This window comes from Mizuhopecten yessoensis, unplaced genomic scaffold (genome assembly GCF_002113885.1).
Source record: "Mizuhopecten yessoensis strain PY_sf001 unplaced genomic scaffold, ASM211388v2 scaffold10985, whole genome shotgun sequence".
NCBI lineage: Eukaryota > Metazoa > Mollusca > Bivalvia > Pectinida > Pectinidae > Mizuhopecten > Mizuhopecten yessoensis.
Window position 1 is genome coordinate 1,320,912 of NW_018408820.1, and position 12,835 is coordinate 1,333,746.

At 41.9% G+C, this 12,835-nt stretch overlaps 1 protein-coding gene across 1 annotated transcript; it reads right to left on the reverse strand.

The window, feature by feature from the left end:
• Window positions 1-4,041: 4,041 nt before the first annotated feature.
• Window positions 4,042-7,748, reverse strand: LOC110464376. Its single transcript, XM_021519568.1, has 2 exons — window positions 7,458-7,748; window positions 4,042-7,059 (listed from the first exon to the last, which is right to left on the reverse strand). The coding sequence occupies exon 2, from the start codon at window positions 7,036-7,038 to the stop codon at window positions 4,936-4,938; it is 2,103 nt and encodes a 700-aa protein (XP_021375243.1). The 5' UTR covers window positions 7,039-7,059; window positions 7,458-7,748; the 3' UTR covers window positions 4,042-4,935.
• Window positions 7,749-12,835: the final 5,087 nt, after the last annotated feature.

Here is a 12,835-nt window from a genome sequence, read left to right on the forward strand (position 1 = left end):
AATTGAATTTCAACAGATTAGGAGCTGGAATTTGGTCGTACAATAAGGGCACACCCCTTCCAGGAGAAGTCTAGGGTTCTTTTTGCGACCATGGGAAACAATTTTCGAAAGAATTAATCTGGGTCTGTCGTTGTTTACTTCGTCAATTTTGTGAAAATCAAGTGTTCTCCTTGATATTGGACAACATTTAACACGGTTGATTCTTGAAACTTTGGTATCCTCAACTTTCAACTCTCTGGCGGATCTCATGCCTCGATCTCCACCGATTCCACGTCAGTCCTTCAGGCTAGGTTAATTTGTCTTGCTGTTGTGGCGTATCTGGAAAACCTTAGGGAAGGAGCCGTATGTACTTTACTCCCTTGCTTTGGAATGTTATTGCAATATCAGGACCAGGTCGTTAAATCACCTTCATGTTTTGTGTAGACATTTTTTCAATCATAAAGCCCAGTTCTCTCAGAATAAACCTTGGATATCCCCGTGTTCAAGACAATTCATAGGACTTGGACAGATTCTCGTTGTTTTGTTGCAACTTCCTTGAAATTTCGCCCATTGGTCTTTATGTTTCCAATGTCAAACGAGATGTCTGGCGTTGTTTACTCTCTCTAGTTTAGAGTTCTGTTCATGAAGGCGTTCCATCCTTTTTGAGGGCACAGTGATCATTTCTTCCTACATGGCCGGGAACTGTTTGCTCGGACTCCTGGAACTGCTGGTCGTTGTGTAATAGTGGCAAATATCCTTAGTCAGTCAAACTTTATATAACATGAACGACGACGGCATCCGCCTTCACAGGTGGGTATTTTCTTTGGATGGCTCGCTAAAGCAGGCTCTTTGCATGAGATGGCTCGCTAAAGCAGGCTCTTTGCATGAGATTGCTCGATATTATCTTCTTTTCTGTTGTCCAGATGGATAACCTGTTCTTGGTATCAGAAGGTAAGCGAACATTCACGAGGCTTATATTTGCTTAAACATGGTACATATTGTCTTTGAGATGAACAAATATGTTACGTGACTAATGCTATGTGATAAACAGATGTTTTCTTGTATATCCCTATTAAAACATTGAGACAATCCCCCTTTTCTGGACACTTATTTATAAGTGTTCCTTTTCTGAAGAAGGACCTACAGTTTAACGTCTTGTTCGCAGTGTAATCCTGGCACTTAGTGAATCCTCGATTGGCGTTTGTTACTTATCAGACATCTGGCTGTGAACAGGCAAAGTATAATGCGTTCCGTGGCTTTTCTGATTCTCCGGTCTGTCAAGGAAATATCTACTTGTTGCATGTCTGTATTTTATGTTCCAATCCATTTGTTTTGTTGAGCAAAGGATGTTTCCTCTTACTCAATGACAAGTCTGTTCCTGGCTTACTTCATTGGCCTAAAACAGCGCGGTTTCCTTCTTTGTCATTTTAATGTCTTTGTCTAACGTCCCTCGAGATTGAAATCCTGTATCAGCCTATATCAGATGCTTACTAAGATACCTCAATCTTTACATAAGTCTCACGATAATCGTAAGGAATTCGATTTTTCCCTTTCTTGACAGTAACATCCCTGTCCTTCACCTACAATGTTCATATGTCGCAATTGAACTCAATGGTTTGCTCCGAATATATCACTATTTCCGTGATAGATGTCGACTGCTGACGGACATACTAACAACACAGGATTTTGATAAATGTAAGTTGATGAAGATAATGTGTATTTTTAAGGTTGCCTTTGTGATTTCATTTGAAGAAAAAATGTATTCTCTTATGCGATATAAAAGTCGACTTTTTATTATTCTCATTATCTTGTCTTGTTGTTTGTTGTCACCACCCAGGTTTTTTGCCTCTAGGACATTGCTGGCATTCTCTCTTGTTTTCTTAAACCTGATTAAAACGTTTCTTTCGATTTTTCAAACGAGAGCAGATTGACTTTTCAATTTAAGCTAATTCTAAGTTGATCCGTCACCCTATCAGGTTGTCATACAAAGGAATCAATTTAGCATATTTGAATTTTAATCGTGCCAATGCCAGCGAGGCTCTTTTCTTAACGTGACATTCTAATAAGATGTTATGTCTGCGATCTGGTGCTTCCCAGTATCTTTCTCCAGAGTCTGTAAAAATGGTAGTTTCTACTCCTGCTTAACGCTCAGCAATTTAGGAGTGGGCCGACTGGTTCGCCCGTTGTCAGTTTAATGTGACCGGGTGGGGTGTCCTGCTGGGTGTCTTCGGCAGTATGTTTCAGTGAGGTAGCACCATAAAGTCGGCATCAGTTCCGCGCTATCACAAGGAAACAAACACGAACATATCACAGCCTCCCAAAACGCACACACATACACTACACGGATGCATTTTGCACACAAGGGAGGCCGTCCTGAAATGACCATAGCTGTTGATAGGACGTTAGACAATACTAAACCAAACCAATCCGGGTACGTGTCCTGCAGCCTAACTTCGATTCTCTATGAAGGACACCTTTAGGAATGTTCCTAACATTTCCATTTCCACTGTTTTATTTGGTGCAACATTTCTACAGTTAGTATTGTACAGTGACATGTCAATTATAAATGTTAACTAAATATTTTTCTTTGTAAAATATTCACTAGCTCATTCTGTATATCGTATTTCGATCCCTCCTTTTCCTGAGATTGGTGATACCTTTTCGGCCTCATGAGAGCTTACTCTGGACACATAATACATTGCCGCTGTTTGCCAACTGCTATCAATGTTACTAATTATGCTGAACACCACAGTCATAATCAAGAGAGATCTGATAACTCGTTACGGTTACTCGGGTGGGCAGGCAAAAATGTAACTATCGGTGATGATATTGCAAATAAATTACCGGTCGTGTTTCCAAGTAAAGTTTTGAGCATATCTGTGATCATAGCATTGGACAGTGTTGAAATAAAATATATGACCAAGTGTAATAGAGTTATATTGCTGGCTGTCAGTGCGCCGGTGCTGGCCATATAATTAATTGTCTTATGTCAGATAAGGCTTAGTATATGACCTGTCGGGGTCAGGGGATGCTGAACTGTATTCCATGTCTATTTGCACCTGATATTGATATAATATGATATTTCACTGTATCTATGTCATTTGCCAATCCCAGATCAGGCCTTTGAGCTAGACACACGTCTCTGTTAACCCTTGAGGACTAAAACAACATTAAACACAACGATTGGTGTTTATTATTTGTATCCGAGAGACTTGGAGGGTAACAGACAGGACAAACATGCATGACTGGCACAGTCATGTTCCTGAAACATATTGCAAATTGTATCGGAAGTGTTTGGAAGGAAACATCCGGGATCTTACATAAGTCGTTACACTGAGCACAAATTGTCTTTATATTTGATCAACCGTGTTTATTAAATAAATGTAAAGCTAAGTTTGCTACAGACCTATCCTTCATGAGACGTGACCAGAAGTGTGTGTCTGAACAGGTGTGCCACTATTACACATGGCGCAGAGTAATGTAACACAACTTGGGTAGAACTCTCGTTCTTTAACACGAGATCTGGTAGAGGTTCCTGGTCTGATAAACATACAATCACACGTATATGATGCCAGGTTCTTTCCTTTTCATCTACTTTACAAGCATATACATGTTATACTGTATTACAATACGAATACAATAATCAACTGCACAACTTACACATACGTAATATCTATATGGGTGTTTATCAATACTTGTTCATAAAAGCTTCCCGTCTTTTGTTTTGGACATTTAAAGGTCCAAAAGATCTTTTGCATTTTTTTCCACTCAGCAAATTGCACAGGTTCTTAAGGTATGTCCTTTTGTGTATGAAATATCCATTTACACACGTTAAACCATTAATATCTAATGCACAGGAAAAATCAATAAACACGTGACTACCCGTATTACAGTAAGAACTAGGATAAAATGTTATAGAATATATGGATCCTCAGGCCTTTTTGTTAATATGACTTTGATCCGAGACAAAATATCATCTATATGTTAATAAAACCACTTCCTTCGACAAATATGTATCCAAAAGGTTGGAGGAGAGATGAAACAAACACAGTTAATATTTTAACGATGTTTAATCAATGAACATACCAAGAAAGAATTTTGAGGAGAGAGAAAACACACTGAGTTAATATTTTGACGATATCTAATCAATCAAGATGTCCTGAACAAGATGTGGTGCACCTTGTTTACATTGAATCGTTCCAGGATAATAAAAAATACTGCAACTCATTCTATATCACGAGTCTTCCCTCATTTATAATGTGTAAACATTCATTTTTATTCCTTTGATCATGGAATATCGTTTGTCCGCTTCAAAAGAGAAAATAGTTCAATAATGGGACAATGTTCAAAAAACACATATAGCCACAAACAGTTTAAATAGATTACGTCAAGGGCGACCACATCAAAGACATGTACTGATTCCTGATAGGATTTGTATGGACAATTGTCTCACTGGCCAGGCCTACATGTCGTAGTAGTGAAATCGAACTGCAACTTCTTTGGGATGACTACGTTTCGAATCATCACATGTCACCGAGTAAAATCATCAACAAAGTTCCATTTCCTTTTCGATACCACGAGTCTACTTTAAAATGGCAAAAACGTGTGTAACGATCCAATCAGCTGACATCTATCCATTTCTTATTATTATTTTCTAATCTACTTATTGAGCAACAAGCGTTGGTTCAGAATTAACCCTTACAGTTGAGTATTAACAGCACATGTGCAGCTGACGCAAGTATAGACACTTAAAGTTTCACTAAACCAGAGCTCTTATCTCAAAGAAAATCAAATAGGGACACAAAATAAACTAATATTGCGACATTTCGAATGTCACACTGTCAAGGTGACATATGTTTGATTGAAATTCGTTATTAAATGTACCCCCATATACTAATGGTGTTATCACATGCCGTTCAGATGCTGAAGTAGAATATATTGTTCGTCGCAATGGTCCTAACTACTATCGAACTTGTACACTTCAAATGCTACATCCTCTTTTTGTGATGTGACCAGCAGCTCGTGTCTGTGCGGGTGCACCACTATGGCGCAGGGCTTGGCGATGCCGTTTAGTCTCTGCATAATTACTCTGGTTCTTGACCCCTCCCACGAAATCTGGTGGATGTTCCCGGTCTCGTACACACACACGTATATGTTGCCATCTTTATCTAGACCGATTCCACGTGGTTCCCGCAGGCCCCGACATGCGTAACGGAAGGCCTCGGTTCCATCCTGCGCCCGACAAACAATGGCGTTACCGTCCCGGTGACAAAACGTCCGCTGTGAGTTTGAAGCCGCTACGTAAGCACAGTCCCCAGTTTTCGGGATCGACTTGAGTTCCCTGCCCTCAATAGAAAGAAGTTTCACGTCATTAAAAGTGCCTGTTAGTATACTGGTACCGAAGACAGCTATGCCATACGTAAATTCCGGTACACTAATTTTGTCAACCGTGGTAAGGACACCACCTTGTATGTTACATCGCAGGATCGTCTTGTTCAGGTGCATAGCCACCAGTACCTCCCTGGCCTTGCATCCTCGGGTGACGTCAATAGGCTGGCCCTCTAACACGTGATCGCCCATGTAATCATACGTCTCGTTAAACAACACAAGACGGTTGTTTTTACAATCGGTTAATATAACACCTTCTCCGTCAATGTAGACGCCACCAGTCAAATGGATCTTGTAAGCTCCTCCGAGACCAAGACAAGCAACGGACTTGACCATAGACAGATTCGCTGTCAGCACGTCCAAGGTTTTAGTCGGTGATGCGGGTGATGCTGGCGATGTTGGTGGTGAAACCACCGGAACTTGCTGGACGTCACTGAGCATGTCTGAGCCTGCCCACGTATCGGCTAAAGATGGTGATGTAGGCATCACATTGAGAGTATCAATCAGTGTAGTGACGTGTGTGAGCACATCTTGTGACGAAGAGGATTTCGACGTCGACACATCAACTCGTCCTAAACTGGTCAGAGCATGAAGGATTTTGTCTAATCCTTCGTTCACATTAAGTATGAGATCAACATCGTTGTGTATGTCCTTGACCTTGTGATGTAGTCGCCGGAAGTGGCTAGATATCTGGGAAATCGTTTGTTCCCTACCTATAAACCTCTGAACACTCGATCCTTGTGTGTCCAGTAGAGCCATATACGTATTGCAGTTTTCCACATTTGTGAAAAACCCTTTCACAAATTTTTCGCGATTCCATAGGACTTCACTTTGCGATCTGACCACGTGATCAACATTTTCCTGAAATCTAGTGAATAAGTCATCAAGAGTATTTTTTGATCTTTGAACGTTTGCAGACATGGTTTCCAAAAGTGCCTTTTTTCTCAGTTCAAGCTTTTCCCTGTTATTTTCACTTTCATTCACTAGTTTTCCTGTCTCCTCTTTCATTCTACTCCATTCTGACTGCTGGGAATAAAGCTTCGTCTTTGAAACTATGTTGTCAATACTTTTGTAGCGTTGACAGGATCTGTGGGAGAGAGTGATACACATGGAACAGCAGAGCGAGTTATGGTCCAGACAAAACAGTTCCAGCCGCTTCCCGTCATGCTCAGGACAGGTTTCATTGACACTAACCACTGGGCTATAGCTGGTACGCGCGTAGTCCTCCCATGGGATAGTGGTGTGCTTGGAAGACATTTTATTTTTCCCGTGAGCATCACCGCACGTCTTGCATATCGCTTCCATACATTCTCTGCACCAGACATGCGCCGTGACCTTCTGGTCGTCCCTCAAACAGGCGTCACAAGCCTTTGCCACCTCTGACCTACTGCCATGTAAACCTGGGTTGTGGAATGGGAGGTTTACAGGCAGAGAGGTTGCCCATTTACTTGCAGGAGCCGTGGGCTCCTTGGGTAAAACAGGATGGTCACAGGCAGGACAGGGGAAATACGTCTTTTCCTGGCTGATCACGCGCTCATTTCGGATGTATTTGTCGATACAGAGGAAACAAAAGGCATGGTAGCATGGTAATTCTCTAGGATCCATGCAGTCCCGAAGACACAGCATGCACTTGAATGACGAAACGTCGGAGTATGTGTTTCGCGCCGCCATTTTTCCAATCCACAACACGACCTGGAAAAAATGATAAATACAAATATAGAAGAGTATTTTTATATTTAGTAGAGTAACTGTAGGTCGAGAGGTAAATTCGTGGTAAAGAATAACATTCTGTAACGAGCGAGATATATTTGGTGCAGGGGCCATATATTCTATGACGAAGATTATAGGACAAAATCTGCAACGGAAAATTCATATGTGGTACGAGAGCCACTATATATGTAACGAGCGAGATATATTTGGTGCAGGGGCCATATATTATATGACGAAGATTATAGGACAAAATCTGCAACGGAAAATTCATATGTGGTACGAGAGCCACTATATATGTAACGAGCGAGATATATTTCGTGCAGGGGCCATATATTCTATGACTAAGATAAATAAAACAACCCGGTAAAGCAAATCATTACCTTCTAAGCCTGGCGGAGTTGAATCAAGGCGGGTTGTACCGTCCGTTCCGTGAAATACGCTCTGTTGAGTTTAATCGGGACGGGTGTGGGTACTGTTGTACTGTGCAACAATACACATATGCCACTGTCATATAGTTATACGTAAAAGGTGCCAAGTCAAACTTCAATTTCCACGAATAACTAACAATAAAGCCAGACACCACTATCCGGCACAGCAGACTGGTACTAATACGTACAGCACACATACGTATTAAACTGGTTTGTAACATGAATAACCTAAAAATAGACCAAATTTCCTAGCTGTTACGCCTGTATTGGGAGATACCCATTTACGTACGGTTTTTACCGACAATACCTAATGTGCGTGGTGTATGACCTGAATACACTATTAGGTTAGACTTATGTCAGTTCCTAATAACAATTATTTTGGGAAAACCCGATTCATGTTACATTCGGATTTACCGGCTTATCTTGATCACAGCTATCTGTCACGAATGAGAAAAAAAAAGATACTTATGCACAAATATAATAATAGTAAATTATTATGTTTATTTTGTCTCATTCGCGATAGGTAGCTGTGATCTTAATTGGGACTAAGCATGGATAAATTTATTCGTATATATTAAAGGGACATACCGTTAAGAACAATATTTCAGTTATTGAATGTGTAGGATCCCCATATTCATAGTCCGTTCCAAATGTCAAGTTTGACCACTTAAATTGTTCAGGAAAGCCCTGTTAAAAAAGCGCCGATATGCACTTACAAAATTATTTAGTATTTGATATCAGGATGACTGCATTTATACTTCAGATAGGTATATAGAGTTTAAATGTTTCAATACAGTAATTAACGCTATTCAACCTTACTTGCGTATTTTTTATGGATTATAAAAGGATAAATAAGATATTTTAAAGACAATAAATGCACACCAACGAGTATAGTGTCATGTGCGTGCGTTTGTTTGGGTTTTTAGCCAGGGTCATGTGAGGACGAGTGCCTAGGGAGACACCGCCTGAAACAGAAAGTAATTAGAAAAGAAAGAAGACAGGAAAGATAGAAAACAAAAACGACCACGGCCCAAGTGTTGTAATGACGGTAGCAGATCAATTTTGGTCTCTTTAATTTCATGTCCCGTACGAAGAAGACAATTTAAGGAAGAAAATCCCCGATTCTTCTGTAGTCCCACATTAGTCTCCCTTTACGATACACATGTCGCGGGGGTACAGTAGGAAAATTCTTCTGTAGTCCCACATTAGTCTCCCTTTACGATACACATGTCGTGATGTTACAGCAGGTCAATTCTTCTGTAGTCTCACATTAGTCTCCCTTTACGATACACACGTCGCGGGGTTACAGTAGGAAAATTCTTCTGTAGTCCCACATTAGTCTCCCTTTACGATACATGTCGTGAAGTTACAGCGTCTCTTTAATTTCATGTCCCGTACGAAGAAGACAATTTAAGGAAGAAAATCCCCGATTCTTCTCTAGTCCCACATTAGTCTCCCTTTACGATACATGTCGTGAAGTTACAGCGTCTCTTTAATTTCATGTCCCGTACGAAGAAGACAATTTAAGGAAGAAAATCCCCGATTCTTCTCTAGTCCCACATTAGTCTCCCTTTACGATACACATGCCGTTGGGTTACAGCAGGTCAACTCTTCTGTAGTCCCACATTGGTCTCCCTTTACGATACACATGTCGCGGGGGTACAGTAGGAAAATTCTTCTGTAGTCCCACATTAGTCTCCCTTTACGATACACACGTCGTGGTGTTACAGCAGGTCAATTCTTCTGTAGTCCGTCATTGGTCTACCTTTACGATACACATGTCGCGGGGTTACAGCAGGGGAATTCTTCTGTAGTCCCACATTAGTCTCCCTTTACGATACATGTCGTGAAGTTACAGCGTCTCTTTAATTTCATGTCCCGTACGAAGAAGACAATTTAAGGAAGAAAATCCCCGATTCTTCTGTAGTCCCACATTAGTCTCCCTTTACGATACATATGCCGTGGGGTTACATCAGGTCAATTCTTCTGTACTCCGACATTAGTCTCCCTTTACGATACACATGTCGTGGTGTTACAGCAGGTCAACTCTTCTGTAGTCCAACATCAGTCTCCCTTCACGATACACATGCCGTGGGGTTACAGCAGGTCAACTCTTCTGTAGTCCGACATCAGTCTCCCTTCACGATACCCATGCCGTGGGGTTACAGCAGGTCATCTCTTCTGTAGTCCGACATTAGTCGCCCTTTACGATACACATGTCGTGGGGTTACAGCAGGTCAACTCTTCTTTAGTCCAACATCAGTCTCCCTTCACGATACACATGTCGTGGTGTTACTGCAGGTCACCTCTTCTGTAGTCCAACATCAGTCTCCCTTTACGATACACATGCCGTGGTGTTACTGCAGGTCAACTCTTCTGTAGTCCCACATTAGTCTCCCTTTACGATACACATGTCGTGGTGTTACTGCAGGTCAACTCTTCTGTAGTCCAACATCAGTCTCCCTTTACGATACACATGCCGTGGGGTTACAGCAGGTCAACTCTTCTGTAGTCCGACATTAGTCTTCCTTTACGATACACATGCCGTTGGGTTACAGCAGGTCAACTCTTCTGTAGTCCGACATTAGTCTCCCTTTACGATACATGTCGTGAAGTTACAGCAGGTCAATTCTTCTGTAGTCCCACATATGTCTCCCTTTACGATATACATGCCGTTGGGTTACAGCAGGTCAATTCTTCTGTAGTCCCACGTTAGTCTCCCTTTACGATACACATGCCGTTGGGTTACAGCAGGTCAACTCTTCTGTAGTCCGACATTAGTCTTCCTTTACGATACACATGCCGTTGGGTTACAGCAGGTCAATTCTTCTGTAGTCCCACATATGTCTCGCTTTACGATATACATGCCGTTGGGTTACAGCAGGTCAATTCTTCTGTAGTCCGACATTAGTCTCCCTGTACGATACACATGCCGTTGTGTAACAGCAGGTAAATTCTTCTGTAGTCCCACATTAGTCTCCCTTTTCGATACACATGTCGCGGGGTTACAGCAGGTCAATTCTTCTGTAGTCCCACATTAGTCGCCCTTTACGATACACATGTCGTGGTGTTACTGCAGGTCAACTCTTCTGTAGTCCAACATCAGTCTCCCTTTACGATACACATGCCGTGTGGTTACAGCAGGTCAACTCTTCTGTAGTCCGACATTAGTCTCCCTTTACGATACACATGTCGTGGTGTTACTGCAGGTCAACTCTTCTGCAGTCCAACATCAGTCTCCCTTTACGATACACATGCCGTGTGGTTACAGCAGGTCAACTCTTCTGTAGTCCGACATTAGTCTCCCTTTACGATACACATGCCGTAGGGTTACAGCAGGTCAATTCTTCTGTAGTCCCACGTTAGTCTCCCTTTACGATACACATGCCGTAGGGTTACAGCAGGTCAATTCTTCTGTAGTCCGCCATTAGTCTCCCTTTACGATACACATGCCGTGGGGTTACATCAGGTCAATTCTTCTGTAGTCCGACATTAGTCTCCCTTTACGATACACATGTCGCGGGTTTACAGTAGGTAAATTTTTTTGTAGTCCAACATCAGTCTCCCTTTACGATACACATGCCGTGGGGTTACAGCAGGTCAATTCTTCTGTAGTCCGACATTAGACTCCCTTTACGATACACATGTCGCGGGTTTACAGTAGGTAACTTTTTTTGTAGTCCAACATCAGTCTCCCTTTACGATACACATGCCGTGTGGTTACAGCAGGTCAACTCTTCTGTAGTCCGACATTAGTCTCCCTTTACGATACGCATGTCGCGGGTTTACAGTAGGTAAATTTTTTTGTAGTCCAACATCAGTCTCCCTTTACGATACACATGCCGTGGGGTTACATCAGGTCAATTCTTCTGTAGTCGGACATTAGTCTCCCTTTACGATACACATGCCGTAGGGTTACAGCAGGTCAATTCTTCTGTCTTCTGTAGTCCCACATTAGTCTCCCTTTACGATACACATCCCGTGGTTTTCCAGCAGGTCAACTCTTCTGTAGTCCGACATTAGTCTCCCTTTACGATACGCATGTCGCGGGTTTACAGTAGGTAAATTTTTTTGTAGTCCAACATCAGTCTCCCTTTACGATACACATGCCGTGGGGTTACAGCAGGTCAACTCTTGCGTACCCCTACATTAGTCTCCCTTTACGATACACATGCCGTGGGGTTACAGCAGGTCTATTCTTCTGTAGTCCCACATTAGTCTCCCTTTACGATACATGTCGTGGAGTTACAGCAGGTCAATTATTCTGAAGTCCGACATTAGTCTCCCTTTACGATACACATGCCGTGGTGTTACATCAGGTCAATTCTTCTGTAGTCCCACATTAGTCTCCCTTTACGATACACATGTCGTGGTGTTACAGCAGGTCAATTCTTCTGTAGTCCCACATTGGTCTCCCTTTACGATACATGTCGTGAAGTTACAGCAGGTCAATTCTTCTGTAGTCCCACATTGGTCTCCCTTTACGATACATGTCGTGAAGTTACAGCAGGTCAATTCTTCTGTAGTCCCACATTAGTCTCCCTTTACGAAACACATGCCGTGGGGTTACAGCAGGTCAATTCTTCTGTAGTCCCACATTAGTCTCCCTTGGGTTACAGCATGTCAATTCTTCATCTTTTCAATGTCCCCTAAACAGAAGAAACCAGGGAGCCTGAAGTTGGGTCCTAGTTCTTTGTTCCCAGTTCCGTTTAACATAAACATGAACATGAACATGAACATGAACATGAACCAGACCCCAGTTTCGTATAGTCTACTTCGCAAAACGGATGGTAAAAGGCGCGTAGTTATATCTGAATCCAGTACAGGAATCGAACACACAACCTTTCACACGAAAATTAAGACTACCATAGCATCTACAAAGAAATTAGTCTGATACGGAACTGAGATTCAAACTCCAGTTACGTTTTTCCTTAAACGAAACTGGTAACCAGACCCCAGTTCCGTATAGTAAACGTATATGTTTTTTGTAATTCTTTCCCTGTCTACCTCGCAAAACGAAAGGTCAAAAAGTGCTGGTTATAACCGAATCCACTACAGAAATCGAACCAACAACCTTTCACAAGAAAAGTAAGCCTCTATAAAGTAATTCGTCTTATACGGACGGACCTGAGATTCAAACTCCAGTTACGTTTTTCCTTAAACGGAACATGGAACTAGGAACTAGGAACCAACTTCAGGCTCCCAAGAAACCAACCCCGAGTCTGCAGGTGGGCACCACATTAGTCGCCTCTTATAATCAAGCAGAAGGATACAGCAGGCCTATTGGATGCTATGACCCTCTATAAAGACGACAGTTTCTCCATTAGTCT